The sequence below is a fragment of the Leuresthes tenuis genome, unplaced genomic scaffold, assembly GCF_036924035.1.
Source record: "Leuresthes tenuis unplaced genomic scaffold, fLeuTen1.0.hap1 SCAF_3, whole genome shotgun sequence".
NCBI lineage: Eukaryota > Metazoa > Chordata > Actinopteri > Atheriniformes > Atherinopsidae > Leuresthes > Leuresthes tenuis.
In genome coordinates, this window is record NW_027325357.1 from 8,365,830 (window position 1) to 8,381,612 (window position 15,783).

The 15,783-nt window shown below is 39.2% G+C and overlaps 2 protein-coding genes across 10 annotated transcripts in view; one reads left to right on the top strand and one right to left on the bottom strand.

The window, feature by feature from the left end:
- The first annotated feature begins 674 nt into the window (after positions 1–674).
- padi2 (peptidyl arginine deiminase, type II) lies at positions 675–14,183 on the top strand. 2 transcript variants are annotated; one of them, XM_072381661.1, is made up of 16 exons: positions 675–848; positions 4,810–4,981; positions 5,341–5,410; positions 5,639–5,700; positions 6,019–6,136; positions 6,519–6,671; positions 6,840–7,027; positions 7,767–7,870; positions 8,350–8,461; positions 9,487–9,594; positions 10,316–10,467; positions 10,580–10,727; positions 11,170–11,263; positions 11,368–11,447; positions 12,413–12,601; positions 12,753–14,183. In XM_072381661.1, the coding sequence occupies exons 1-16, from the start codon at positions 751–753 to the stop codon at positions 12,981–12,983; spliced, it is 2,079 nt and encodes a 692-aa protein (XP_072237762.1). In that variant the 5' UTR covers positions 675–750; the 3' UTR covers positions 12,984–14,183. The 2 variants fall into 2 exon arrangements, with proteins under 2 accessions (XP_072237762.1, XP_072237763.1); XM_072381662.1 differs by lacking the exon at positions 675–848 and adding an exon at positions 1,298–1,494.
- Positions 13,665–15,783, bottom strand: part of rap1gapb (RAP1 GTPase activating protein b) — a 106,885-nt gene continuing 104,766 nt past the window's right edge. For 7 of the 8 annotated variants that reach the window (XM_072381660.1, XM_072381659.1, XM_072381656.1 and 4 more), the window contains one exon: positions 13,665–15,606. The gene's annotated coding sequence lies outside the window, so the exon portion shown is untranslated. The remainder of the gene's footprint in view (positions 15,607–15,783) is intronic. The other variant, XM_072381654.1, reaches the window with a different exon arrangement.

Below are 15,783 nucleotides of genomic sequence, written 5' to 3' on the forward strand. Positions count from 1 at the left end.
TTAAGACTTTCAAACATACATTACAAGTCGTATCACGTATTTTACAGTCATATCGTGTGTAACTTATTTGCATTATGATATTATTCCTGTTTTACAAACCAAACGCGTCAACCCATCAATATAGAGTCCAACCTGAGGATTTCAACAGTTTTAAGAGGGACAGCAGTCTGTAATAAAATGTGTTGCTATATTTTTCATGTCATGGATTTCAGTATCACTGTAAGGGTGAACTTTATTATTAAATCAAGAAAATGCACTAAAGTAGGTAAACTGAAACAATAAATCCTATATACACGATGCATAAACATTTGAAAAATGCCGTCTAAATGGGACCTACTTATTTCTTTTAAAAACAATGTTGTACTATCTTTAAAAAAAAACAACAAATGTATATTTTTCACAACGTACAATGAAGTTATTTAATTCTTTAAAAAAACACAAACTGTGCACGCTTTTGGGACCAGTTTTGATCAAATAGTCTCTGGAAGTTATAACCAATTAGCAGTCACACACGTACCTGTACCTTGGACCTGACAGTTCGCTTCCAATTAAAATGACGTTTTGTTCCTCAAAGGCCACCTGGGCCCTCCTTTCTCAAATTACAGACGTTTAACACATCACAGGAAGAGGACAACTACCGTTTCATAAGGTCATTATCAGTTTGAGGTAAACAACTACCGAAGGCTGCTGACGGTTTCCCAGACCGCTTCATCATCAGATTTACCTGCTTTCTTACACAATAAGAGAACAATGACATCGACTTATCATCGAACATGTCGTCTAGACACAGATATTCCGCAAAGGGTTGTTCTTGTCATTGGCACCTCTCTGAAGGCGAACCTGAACAGGTAAGCAGAAATGTCAGCGATTGGTTGCGGAAGCGTCAAAATCATTGCACCTTTCAGTACGTGAATGCACGTGGTGGTAGAAGCAAGAGGGCTTATCTGTTTCATTTTCAGCCCCCCGTTTTAGTCTCCATAGTTTCCTGTTAAGTGGCCTCCAGTAAATGTGCGGCTCGTCTCTGTTTACGCTTGCCTGTGTTTGTTGACGCAACCCGACCTGTCTGTGATGCAGGCCAAAAATACTACAGAGCACTGTAGGTGCAGTCACTGTGGCTGAACAGAATTTCGAACTTTATTGCCTCTGAGTGAGCTATGAAGAGCGGCTAGGTGAACAGACTGATAAGAGATAAAGGAGATAAGTGGTGGAAGGGTATGGGCCGGACAGTGGTTGACCAATCAGCGCACAGAGGCTTTAACCGGTACCTGCAGCCGCTCGTTGCACGCAGCCCAGACAGTCAGAAACTGCGAGGCTGGTGCGCGTTTTCGTATTCCCACAACCGAGCAGTCGCAAGACATTAGATCAGTTTAAGTGTCCCACACACTGTGGGAGGACTGCAGCAATGATTCATCCACGGACTCTCCGAGTAGATTATGATCAGTCTACAAGCATATTGTGCGTGGTCGGGTCGGAACTGAACGTAAACTTGAACAGGTAAGGAGCCCCCTACCATTTAGAAACCCCACGTGCTAAGATCTGGACTCCATAGGCGCTCGTTGTTTGGGGGATTTCTTCAGTTTGTCTTTTGCCATCTGAAATTCTGCATTAGTTTTTCCATTTAATTTCCATCTTTAAATCAATCAGTTGACTGAGCTTGAAGTGATGCACCCTAATCTTAGATACCCCCTTCGGATTTTTATCAAATGTAAACTGACTTGATACCTAATTACTAATATAAACTAATATAATTTTAGGATACATCATATATATATATATATGTTCAAGCCTCCCTGAACCTTATGTTGCTGGTGCTGGTGTTGATTCAACTTCATGGTACACTGACAAGTATTTCAGATATTTTGTGACCCATAATTAGACTGCTGATCAGTATAATCATAGACTAAAGATTACAAACTGCACATATTATAACACAGTAACATGAGCTGTGGCAGTATAGCTCCCTGATCCTCCTCTCCCATTGTAATAGTTGAATCAGCACCTCACTGATAGAATTTCAGCAAAAGCTGAATCTTAAAACCAACATGAATTTAGGATCTGCTGAAGGATTGTCGCAATAGACTTTCAATGCGCTTACACCAAATAAACTGGCAGCAGCAGCGTTTAAGAATGCCATTGTTCACCCACAGGATGTCATCTGTATGCAGATCCTGGTGGTGGCAGAACTCATGGTTTTTTTTTTATACAGTGGAGAGAATCAACAGTCTTTCATTGTTTCTGTCAACAGGGGAGACTTTGTTTTTTCTAAAGCAATGTATGCTATACGCCTACGTTCTGAAAAATGGTAGCCTACACAGCACAACAGAGCAAAGCTGGATTACTGACCAGGCAGAGTGGGAGACTGGCACACAGCCAGGATCCCAGGGCCTCAAAGGGGTTTTTACAATAGTCAACTGGAGATCATCTTGGATGAGACCATTCTGGCTGTGACAGCTATTGACATATTATTGTTCTACCCTTAAAGTAGTTATCTGTCATTACTACATCATTATGTGAGTCAATACACCCTGGTTTTACCAAACCCGTCCACAAACTCAGACTTTATTTTGCTGTTAACAAGATACAAGTAAGTATGATTTATATAAATAAATATATATATATATATATATATATATATATATATATATATATATATATATATAGCGCTTTTCAGGAACAAGTGTCATAAATGCAAAGAAACACAGAGAAAAAAAAAAGAATGATAAAGATAAGTCAGTTTAAACAATTGGGTTTTAAGTTGCTTTGTAAAGGTTTCCACAGTGTTCACAGGTCTTAAGTCCAATGAGTGATACTTCCAAAGTTTAGGGGAAATAATTTCAAAAGTGCAGTTGCATTTTGTTCTGAGTTGAGATTGAGGGTCAACCAACAACACGGATCAGGTGACTTTAGGGTTTTATTGTTGTTTTAGAGCATCAGTAAGTGTAAGAAAAAAAAATGGCTAGACTATGCAAAGCTCTGAAGGTTAGAACAAGGATTTTAAACTGAATTGTAAACCCAATGGGAAGCCAATGTAAAGAAAATTTGTAAAGCTTCATGATGAGAAATAGACAAAAGCACCTGTCAAGTTATTTAAAGGCATCCTTGTGTTGCTTCTTGCTGCAGTTGGAGTCTCCAGCACCACAAGGTACTAATAATAAGAGTTGGAAAAAATAAAACTATAAAATATAGAAAGAAAAATATCATTAAAAGACCTGGTCAAGATAAGGGAGCCTGTTTTAAAAGATTAAGGAAAAGGTTGACTTTTTTTTAAAAGTGTCATTGGAGTTTGGCATTCTAGTATGTGATTAAAATGTAAGTGGAGGATACAATTAGATACATTTTGGACTTAAATCATAGATTTTACTTTCTCTGTAAAGTGTCTGTAAAGATATTTTCTTTATGATTGGCTCCATATAAATAAACTGAACTGAGCTGAATTAAAAGTCACATCTTCATTCTGTGTACAAATAATATTTACTCAAACCTAACTGAGCAGTGCAGACAAACTTGTCTGACCCCAGTTCTTATGTCACTATCATATTTGAAATGTGTCTCCTTATTCACAATATGGATGGGAGAAATGAATGTGATACCGCTTCTCCGGGGGTCGGGTCGGGGGGGAAGCAGCTTGAGCAGAGAAGCCCAGACATCCCTGTCCCCGGCCACTTCCTCCAGCTATTCCAGGGGGACCCGAGGCGTTCCCAGGCCAGCCGAGAGGCATAGTCTCTCCAACGTGTCCTGGGTCTTCCCCGGTGTCTCCTCCCAGTGGGACGTGCCCAGAACACCTCCCCAGGGAGGCGTCCAGGGGCGTCCAGGGGCTATTTTTCAAATAGAAAAGTTGAAGTTTTGACTACATGGTGCTTATTCCTTAACAAACCCGTGATAGCATTATCATAGAATAGCTGACAGATGAAAACTAGTATTAAACATAGTGGCCTGTATTTGTTTCTGCTATTCACTGCCACTTTATACAGACAAGCAGAATTGTTTCCTTATTTCTAAGCAGTGAACACTACAAACTAACTAGCATGACCACCACTGCCACCTGTTACGAAATATGAGCTTGTGGCTTGCCTGCACTTAACTTCCCTTATGTGTATTACGCAGATACTTGAAGTGCTTTACACCCTTCCATGGAAACCATTTCTGATGAGGCTTCAGTGAACAGTAAATGCATCAAGTTAGCGTCCAGATTTATCTCTCAGGTCCTGTGTCATGTCTTTGCTGGATCTTTCCTATTTTTTAAGGACATTGCTTGCTGTTCATCTTCTGTAGTTTTTTGGGGCCTGACACTGCTTCTTTTGTACTCCACTCGTTCACTTGTTGATGCAACTCAATGGCTGCCAAACTGTGTTCTCTTTGGTATTTTCATAGAAGCAACTAGATAAGTTCAAACAAATTATGTGCATTTGCAACAACCTGTTAGTAACAAAGTGGCTACAGATACTATTTAAAATCACTTCTTTGCTAAGTTGTCTGTTAAGTGTAGACACAACATTGGGTGCCTTTTTATGCTTTATTCATTCATAGATCAATGTCAAATGGCTTAACAAACAAAAAAGACATTCCTCTGAAAATGGTCAGATAAAGGAACTGGACTGAACATGAGTGAAAAAAGCAGCCAATGTCCAAAGAAAAACCTTTAAAACTCACAGAAGGCCTGAAAAACAGTTGATCAATACAACTTTAAACTGATACCAGAAAGTCTTGCTTCTTGGAAGCAAAATATGAATAAATTGGGGATCGCTTAAAACCATTGCACAGTGCTTTATGTAAAATGGATGCATCAAAATGTTGTTTGTCTGGTTTCAGGAGTGCCCCTCCCAGCTCCAAGTTCTTCTCAGTGAAGTGCACTCCCAATGTTCAGTACAGAATAACTCCCCCACCTCAGGACATATCCCACCTCTCTCCCATCCCTCTAAATGGAAACTCAGTACTATTCATCAGCATGGGCCATGCCAGTCAAAATGAAAATGATAGCAAGGTAAGCAGGGCAGAAGTGTGTGGTGACACGTTGCTTTGAATATTTTCTGAGATATGAAACTTGAACATTAAGTGCCAAATTATTAATTTACTGAATTATAAAACACACTCAGAATTCATGTGGAAATCAGATTTGCAGGTATTCAGATGAAGTAATTGTGACTTTTCTTTTACTGAAACAGTGCAGCAATTATCCTAAAGCTGTGAGAAGACATGCTGTACCTGTAGCTTGAGTTTATTTTTGATTTGATAGCTGTTTAACTAACCAGAGGAAATACTTCTGAAGAGAACTAAAGAACTCCCACTGTTTTGCAAAGTACATTAGATAATTCTAACATTTCAACTTGTGTTTGTTACAAGCTGTCTGTCCGCTACTACGGAGAGAATAAAGAAGCCTTAGGGAGAGCAGTTCTGCACCTGACAGCTGTTGGTAAGTTAATTCAAACTAGATGACACACAATTTACAAGTAATTATTTGTTGTTTTGTAATTTCAGAAGAAATTGAATGGTATATTTAAATATACATCAACATCTAAACATGATTTTTCATCAGAGCAGAACATTTTAGACAGTTATGTCATGATGACTGTAATACAGAAGGGATAAGACAAGTTATGCAAAAGCAATGTGTGATAAACAAAATATGTCTCTCACACAGAGATCTCTCTGGATGTGGATGCTGACAGAGATGGCATTGTGGAGAAAAACAACCCCAATAAGGTGATCTAGAATATGTCAGCTTTAGCTGACAGAGCAAATTTGGAGGAAAAATGTTCAGTTTTTGTTTTTTCCAGGTATTGACAGGGACTCTATTTGTGAAGTTAACTCTGAGCTGCAACTGCATCAGTTTAAAAGGAACACATGGACTGTGTTTCGACTTGTCGTGACATATGTGTAAGCTGTACAAGCCCCAACAGGCAGCAGGAGTCGGTTTTGAAAAATTTTAAAATCGTTTTACAAAACTTGATGTGTGAAGATTTTCCAGCAACCCTTTAAAACCTATTAATTAACACTTGTGGTTTGTTAATAATCTGTTAGGGATCCTGGAAATGGGGTCCTGATGGGCATGGAGCTATCGTTTTGGTTAACTGTGACTCTGAGAGGACCTATTTGAAGAAACCAGACAGCGAGCAGGACAACATCTCCCGAGTGTCTGGTAAACCAGTATCAGTGTATCTTACCTTTTACCAACAACACAGTTTCACTCCTTTCAGTCCCTCTGTACCGTGAGCTATTTATAACAAAGAAACTTATAGAGTTAAGATATAGTAAGTCAGTGTGATAAGAAAAGTCTTGTGACTGTGTGAGTGTAGAGGACAAGTTAATAAAGGTGGACTCCCAAAATACTTTTTGGTGGACAAATCAGTAGTGCTGAAATTTGATAGTAGAAACAATTTATTTCATGTGTGCATGTATATTGGTATTATGGGTATCACAGTCAAGACAGTAACACTCAGCCTTACAGCGAGAGGCATGTCCCATGCACATGTTCTATCTTGGGTTAAGTTTCATGCATGTGACTTTTTGTGGATGTGTAGATCTTAAGGACATGTCACTCATGGTGCTGCGGACCAGAGGCCCTGCACGACTCCCAGAGGGCTACAAGCTCACCATGCACATCTCTCAGGGAGACGCAGAGAGTGTTCGTGTCTTTAGATCTGGATCCCCTGAAGTGCTGAATAATACCCTGCGTAAGTAAGAATTGCGTAAAACAAGAAGAGAACTGAGTAAATCCCAGAATAAATGTTGTAATCTGCTTATAACCTGACCAGTCTGCTCAAGATCACAATGCTTTTCTTAAAACCCACCACACTACTATATGGTATACAATAATATATCTAAATGAATTAATTCTGCAGGAAACCTTTACAACATCTTTGTGAAGGGCTATCCACTGGTACTGAGCAGTGAGGTCCTTTCCCAAGAAGTACCTTACCTTGGAGGCACAGCAGAGATGAACTTTTACGTGGAGGGCCTCAGATTTCCTGATAAAGATTTTGATGGGCTCATCAGCATCAATCTCAGTCTATTAGAACCCATCTGTGCTGTAAGACCTGCAGCGCTGCATCCACAGTTTTACACATCTTTTTTTTTTTTTTCATTTAATTTCAGTTTTTACTTTTGATGTTTATTTTTGGTTAAACCATTTTAATTAATTGTATAAAACTACAATGATATAGCTTGACAAAAATCTTAAAATAAGGTCAGTTTCATAGTTTCATAGCACTGTTAGATGATTTCCCCTTTATTATAAAACAGTGTCATCTTTTCATATGTAGTTAAAAGTTTAAGAGCTTTGCGCAGCTAGGCATAAATGCTAGGCTTATATTAACTTACCACTTTGCACAACTATTTTTTCAGACTTATATTATTTCTTGTTTTAATTGCAGCATCATTGGGGCTTTTTGCTGAAATAATTTTGATATTCTTTTTATGTGAGCGTGCATGGGGCCTGAGGAGGAAAGCCTGATTTAACAAAGAAAGATCATAACCACCATCCTTTTACCCGTTATCTCAAGAAAGCCTGGCTGTGTTGTACTTGCTTATCAGCACACCCATTCTGGTCAGGGCAGAGCGTTCTGTTTCAAAAAGATAATTAAACTTGGTCAAATCTTTTTGACTTTATTACTGTGAATTCTTCTATAATTAAAAAAAAGAACATTGAGATAAAATGTTTCTCAAGTCCAATTACTCATGAGTTTCTATCTGTTTTATCACACTGCATAAAAAGATACAGGGAAGAAGAAAGCCATCGGTACTCAGCAGCCTCTCTCATGTTTTAACAGGGTCTTCCTGAGACACCCATTTTCACCGACAAAGTGGTGTTCAGAGTGGCTCCGTGGATCATGACACCCAACACCCTCCAGCCTGTCGAGGTTTTTGTCTGCAGGTTAGGCCAGACTGATGAATAATAACGATAACTGTCACAGTAGATGTGTTAACAGGATGCAGTCATGTTACACATCACTTTTAACACTGAATCATACTTTCAAGAAAACTGCACATATTTATGTGGCTGCACGGAGGTGTGGTGGTTACCACCGTGGCCTCACAGCAAAATGGCTCATGATCCTGGCTGGGCCCTTTCTGTGTGGAGTTTATATGTTCTCCCCATGTATGCATGGATTCTCTCCGGGTACTCCGGCTTCCTCCCACCACCCAAAAACATGCATGTCAGGTTAATTGGTGACTCTAAATTGACCCTTGAGTGAGTGTGAAAGGTTGTTTGTCAGTCTTAGTCTGTGATGGACTGGCAGCCTGTCCAGGGTGTACCCTGCTTTTTGCCCAATGACAGCTTCCAATGAATGTACTTTTCATAATCTGAAAAAAATTGCATATTGAAAACTGCTTGTTTGCCTGTGGTTTCAGTACATCTGATAACTATCAGTTCCTGAAAGGAATGAAGAACCTTGTTGCAAAGAGTGGGTACAAGCTGAAGATTTGCCATGAGTATGTGAACAGAGGAGATCGTTGGATGCAGGTAGGGTAAAAAAGTATTAAACTCACTTATCTGTTGCTCATATACTGATTGGATGTACTGATTTATTTGTTTCAGCATTATGTGAAAAACTTAAGTAAGTGTGAAGATTGTGTTGTGTTTAGAAATTCAGTGCATTTTTCTTTTTAGTACAAGAGTACTAATGACTAAGTAATAAAAGGAAACCATGAGAAGTAACATGAGTTTCACAATCTTGACATTATGAAACTAAGCAGGAAGACTGACTAAGAAGAAAATTTGAATGAAAAACTTCTCAGTAGCAGCTAAAAAAAATTGTGCTTCCCAGAGAAATGTCACGAACGATGGTGCAGGAAAGGAGGACCCAGATGCAGTACTTCAAAATCAAAAAGGTTTATTCCAAAAACAAAGGTTAGGCAAGAACAAAAGGCTCGGCAGGGCCGGATATCAAAAATGCTTAACTATGTACAAACAAACAAGACTATGGCAAAACAAGGCTATGAGTAACAAGGCAATAATTTAACTGTGGCTATGAATTAACAAAACTATGAGGCAAAACCAGACTTAGCGTTTGTGGCGTGAGCATGGAAGGTAAAGTGAGGATTCTGCAATGAGTGAGAGGAACCAGGAAACTATATACTGTGGGGAGGTGATTGGTGATGGTGTGCAGCTGTGGAACAAAAAACAGATGACTTGAGTGAAGCTAAGTGACAGGGGAAAAAACATGACCTGGAAACACAAGAACCTGAAAACATGAAGATCAAAACATAAAACGTGACAGAACCTGCAACATAATCAAGAATCCTGAAAACAAGAATATTAAAACATAAACCGTGACAAGAAATGACATAACATACCTGGGAACTGTGCTATCATAGGGTTTCATTGCAACCACAATGAAAAAAAGATAAGTTTACCATTTAATAAGAACTGAGACACGATGACATCAGAAATATGAATGAATGAAATGAGTTGAAAATACTTTATTTATCACAATAGAAGCACAACTAGAATTGATACATACATAACTCATACAATCTATTTTTCAGGATGAACTGGAATTTGGTTACATTGATTCCCCCCATCAAAGGTTCCCTGTTGTTCTGGATTCTCCTAGAGATGGAGAGCTCCAGGACTTTCCATACGAGGAACTACTGGTAAGAAAAAAAAGAGAACTATCAAATACAAAGTGCTTGCGGAAATGCCGAAGTGTTGACAGCATTTTGATGTTTGATTTTGTTCTTGAAAGCTTCATCGACCCACTTGAACGTTCAGCCATTTTCACACATTTTCGCACATTTTCAGGATATTATCCAGAAAATCTGGTTGGGGTTTTTACATAGCTCCCGTTCACACATGCACTTTGGAACAGGACATTTTATACTGCTGGAAACGCCAGGGAGGGAATGCAGGGGAATGTCTGTCTTGAGCAACAGGATTCAGGACACAATGCAAAAGAGTATACTGTGGAGAAAAAGTATGCTGTTAGGCTTCTCAATGTCTGTTTTTATGTTGCTATCAATATGACATGTATTTAAATGTATTTGGAAAGCAACATAAGTCAGAAGAGACTATGAAACAGCAACTCCAGAAGATCAGCTGCTTGCTTTATGTACTCTCACTCAGCGAACATTTAGAGATTTTACAAGGAAGACAATCTCTACAAGATCAGAGTAAATGCTGCTAACCCTCCAACCATCAGAAAAATTTTAGGACTACAGTCTAAGTGTGAAAACAAGTCTTGACCTTTATTGCACAGGAGTTTCTCTGTGCTCAGTGACAGCTTTTTTAATTCAACTTTTAAATAAAAAGAGACTTTCAAGAATTACAAATGTCTTGCTTGTCTAAAGCAGATGTTTGACCATATTTCGACCTCAGGGCCCTGACTTTGGCTACGTGACAAGGGTGGCGCACAGAAAAGATGTGAGCAGTCTGGACTCGTTTGGCAATCTTGAGGTCAGCCCTCCTGTCATTGTGGACGGAAAGAAATTCCCCTTGGGCAGAATCATCATCGGGGTTGCCTTCCCTACGTGAGTATCAGATATACAGATGAGTTCCTACCTTATAGAGAGTATTGTAACTTGTCTGAGCAAGAGCCTGTGGCAGGATTTCTGTATACTCAAATCTCTTTCTTTATGTAAGGGCAACTAAAGGACGAAACATGACCAAAGTAGTTCAAGACTTCCTGTGGGCTCAGAAGGTTCAGGAACCCATTGCCTTATTTTCCGACTGGCTTCTTGTCGGCCACGTAGATGAATTCATGACTTTTGTTCCCGCACCTGACAGAAAGGTAGATATTCCATTCCAACTAAAGACTCTGCAGAACACTGCAGAAATACAGATAAGTGACAAATTAAAGACCAAAACAGCATACAGTGTGTTATTAGGGTGTGGGGCCTTCAAGTGCTGCCAGAACAGCTTTGATTCTGTAAGTCTGTGTGATGTTTTGATGATCGTGGTGGAGAAAGCTGTAATTATGTTAGTCCAAATCTCCTTACCGGACAAATGGACGCAGACCTTGTCAGCAAAATGCCCCCCACAGCAGTAGAGAGCCAACAGAGCCACTAACTATAGGGGTAATTGTTCAGAGTTTTCCTTTAATTTGTCACCTGTCTTTTTGAAAAAGGTTTGCTGTTAGTGCTTGATCCTGCCTTGCAGTAACCTGCACTGAGGGACTGTATAAGCGCTCTGTATGGGAGTTTTATCTTTGTCTCTTGTGTGCCTGGTCACAGGGCTTCCGACTGCTGCTGGCCAGCCCAGACGCGGGTTACAAGCTATTCAGAGGCTTACAGAACAATGGACATGGACAAGCCAAACTATTTGATGGTACAGTAGGCTTGTTGATAGGTATATTATCAGTGGAAGATTTAAAAATGCGTGTTAGCAATGATAAAACTAATAACATTCACTCTGTACAATGTTTCCAAAAGGCCTAAAAGATGAAGAACCACTGACAGTGGATGAGATACTAAATAATAAAAGCCTCCAAGCGGAAAACAACTATGTGCAGGTGAGCAGGATTATAAACTACATACATTATCATTATGGTCAGCACTGTCTGGCTGCAAGACACATAACATTACATTCACCTCTGAACTATGGCACACGCTCTAACAACCTCAACTTAATGGAGAGGCTTTCCATTGGATTTTACAACCTGGCTACAGGGATTTGCTCCCATTCACCCACAACAGCTTTCGTGTCCAACTGCTGATGGCCAACAAAGCCAGGCACATTGTCAGCATTTTAGAACATCCCAAAAGTGTTAGAAATGAGTAAGCTCAGGACGCTGTAGAATTACAATTTTCCATTAGCACTAAGGGGCTAAAACCATGACAGACAGCCTCACAGCAATATTTCTTCTCCTCCAAACTTTACAGCTGGCAGCATGGCTTCAAGCAGCAGTGTTCCTCAGGCAGTCCACTTTTGATTGGCTTTACACCAGACAACATTTGATATTGCTGATCTAAGTGTTGAATGGATGTTTGTCATTTTTACATTTTTATTTCTGCATTTATTTATTGATTTATTCCTATTACAGCCCATCACAAAGCCCTCAATTGTTTACTTGTTTCAAAAGTCCTGATCAATAGACAATTATAGTTTGTGCTCCCCCACCACTAAATTTATTAAAGTTTACATACAACATGCGTTTTAGCACTCATGTTTGCACTTTATCTTTACAACACTGGGCTATCCTAGAATCTTATGGCTGGGTCAGCATGAAGGTTACTGAGCATTTAATATGACTTCCTTGATGCCTATAGACCTGTTTGAAAAGCAATGGCAAAGTAACTTAATCTTTTAGAAGGGCATCCTAACAAAAATGATGTAATACCTGATACCTTTCTTTTGCAAATGATGGTATAATTTGTGTAATTTAAGCTGATTAGTTGTTAAGTAACTAGTCATACCATACTTTGTGGTATTCATACGTAATTCATACTACTTTCTGTTCTTTCTACTCTTTACCAGAGCTGCATTGACTGGAACAGAGATGTACTCAAGAGAGAGCTGGGACTGGATGATGATGACATTATTGACCTGCCAATTCTCTTCAAACTGGTGCGGGGGGAGCAGAAGGAGCAGGACGAGGAGGATGAGGATGAGGACGAGGAGGAGGAGGAGCAGGAATACAGAGCAGTGGCTTATTACCCTGACATGGTGTGTTCAGAAATATTTGTCAGAAACAATCATTTTCAGTTTTTGTTTCTAATTTAAGTAGCATTAAAGCTCTCATCGGTTCACTAAAGGATAAAAGATAAAAGTAGACCGAGGGGCTGATGGCACTGTCGCTTCTCATATCAATTTCCAGGTGAACATGATTGTCTTGGGAAAAAACCTTGGAATTCCGAAGCCATTTGGTCCTAAGGTGAATGGACGCTGCGCCCTCGAAGCTGAGATGTGTTCCCTGATGGAGGGCCTGGGCCTCAGCTGTACGTTCATTGACGACTTTGCCTCCTACCACAAACTGCTGGGAGAGGTGCACTGCGGCTCCAACGTCCGCAGGGAACCGTTTGAGTTCAAGTGGTGGAATCTGGAGTAGTGAATAAAAACTCAGAAGGGCAGGTTAAAGTTGTAATCCTTAAGATTTACGCGCATGATCACACCAGCAAATTAATACTGCAGCACAAGACTGCACAAGCATCATTATCTCATAAGCAAAATGGAGGAATCAAATGCTTTGCCTTAAAGCAACCACGTGTTTATAGTCTCTAGAAAATGTTATAAGCGATGCTGCAGTTGGAGGAACTGATTACTTTGCATTAGTAGCAACTCTTGACATGGAGTAAACAGAGTGCACAGTGATCAGCAAAGCTAGGTTCCTTCCATGTTCTGCTTAATGTGAGTATTTTGTGCCCGTAAAGCTGATTTATTACTAGAGAATTAATGCTGGATTCTTAAATTAAGGCTGAAAATTCAGATACAGAGAAGCAATTACACAATGTTAACACACATAGAAGGTTCTCTCTTCACAATGTAAAATGTAAATGGGGTTGAAATGGAATAGAATTTCATGACATCTAAAGGATTATAACCGACAACTGGCAGATGGAGGGTTTTCATAGATTAGATTGTTTTAGGAGACAGTAACATACAACTTGTCTTAGAACTCAGAAAACAATTTGTTCTGTTATCGATCATTTTGAAATAAGTGCCTCGCTGTTATACCAAAATTCTTGTAAAGTCGACATTAAGATTGCAAAGATTACACTGGGGCTTGAACTTGGTGTGCATCTTAATCTTTAATAAACATTTTTGTTGGCTTCATTTACAAAAAAAATGATGAAAAGCAATATTTACAAGTCATTTGAACAAGAGCTTAAGCAAATAGTTGACAAGAACAGAAATACAATCATTTGAATCAAGCACACTGAAGATTTGCTCCCAGTATTGATGTGGTTGTTGGCCACTGGCATACAAGTATACGGTACCACATGGAAGTGTGCAATTATGATATGAAGCCACAAGAGGGCAGACTTCATCAACTCAAGAATTTTCATCTTCAATAGTTTGATTTTTTTTCTTTGAAAAATTATTTTAAAAGACTGTAACGTTATTGTGATTGAAAATGTGGTTAAATCTATTTGTTACTTAAGACGGCTTAATTAATACAGTAAATAGGGTGTTTCGCATTTGGTCCAGTGTTTCAAACTTTTGGTTCTTTCACATGATGTTAATGCTCTCATTAACTCACAAGGCAATAAATGTCTGCTTCAGTCAAATAACTGACAAAATGTCACAATGCATCACTTCTCTTCTTTATAATAAACTTAAAACAATAAAACATATCTGTTCTGTAAAGGTGTGCTTACTGTGGTAATGATTCAATACAGTATTACCTTTCGGAGTAGAAGAAATGTTCAAATAAATTGATTTCTGCTTAGTTTTACATTCAAGTCATCTGGCAACACAGTGCCTTTAAATATGACCTTACTAAAAGCAGCGTCTGTGACACGATCATAAAGGCAACTTCCAGATGAGTCACAGTGTATTTCATTTTCAGCAACAAATCAGGTTTTGCAGAAAGGTCAGCATGTGGGAATAACAGAAAATGTAGTGCTTACTGTAAGTCACATACATATATTACACTTTACAAATAAAGTAGCAAATGGTGACATCTGGCTCTCTATCAGCAATGTGCACTGCATTTTGAGATGTTGGCTGGTTTTCAATAAAACACAAATCACGGAGACAACATCTCTATGTCAAGCATTGCACTGGTGTGCAAAGAAGAGGATTTTGGCAAGCAGATTTACACCATGCACAGCACTGTTGTACACAGACATCAACAGGTGAGGTGTGACAAAACAGCATTTGGTGACAACAGCAGTACCTTTAAGTGTGGACTGAAGATGCGTGTTGCCAGTTGCAGTTCATGTCTGTTTAGATAGCTCTTCTAACAAGAATGTCACAGTTGCACAAATTTTCTTGTATGCTTTACCATTCATCCACATATAAGAAGGGTGACCCACAACAGCATCACACCCTTGTTGAAACATGACAGATTTGTCAAAAATGTTGTAAAACACAACAAATATCCATGGCAGAATACCCAAAAAATAATATATCATCAATAAAACACAGAAAATGACCTGACAGAAAGAACACACACCTGGTACGTCAAAGTTAAACCTTTGTACAATGTCACAGTGGGATGTGAATTTTACATTAAAAAACATATTCTTCATAGTGCAACTCTGTACAAGCCAAACAACCACAAGTTGTTTGATCAGTCTTGGTTACTTTTACCATCTTTTCAGTCACAAAATGAAATCCCCATTCACAACTGGATCCTTTTTAACATTTGAATGTTAGAATCAGGTTTCAAAGCTTACTGGCCTGAAGAATGAGCAGTCAAGCAGATTACTGTGGTATGCCAGCTGACAGATGATAGTTTAGATGCTGCATGGGTGTGGTGGTCTATCTTCCTTTGCCTTGAGCTCTCAAGGTTTCCACATGGAGATTTAAATGAGGGCAATAGGTTGGCACATGTCCATGGAGCTGGGTGTCTGTCATGATATGCAGGATATCTGAGCCGAGCATACAAAGGAGGATCTGTCAGTCTCTTGGCCTGGATCACCTGTGCTTCTTTTCTGCATCAGTGTGGGACTTTACATGCCTCCAGTGACTTGTTTTTTGGCAAAAGATGTTACTTATGGGAGACACTGAGACAAAGGTAAAGTAATAGGAGAGATACAGTTAGCCCTTCTAATCTTGAAGTAAGTCAAGTTAATGATTGAACCACAAAACAATTGAAGGAAGAGTAATCTAAATTATGATCACATACAAGTGCAATACTAGAATGATAACATCAGGCCATTAGCTCTGCCTCTTCACAAGTT

Excerpts from the sequence above, each read along its gene's own strand:
- padi2 (XM_072381661.1), top strand. The coding sequence starts at position 751 with ATGACATCGACTTATCATCGAACATGTCGTCTAGACACAGATATTCCG. Across the intron at positions 5,411-5,638 it reads TCTGCACCTGACAGCTGTTG|AGATCTCTCTGGATGTGGAT; the intron begins GTAAGTTAATTC and ends TCTCTCACACAG. Across the intron at positions 9,595-10,315 it reads TTCCATACGAGGAACTACTG|GGCCCTGACTTTGGCTACGT; the intron begins GTAAGAAAAAAA and ends TTTCGACCTCAG.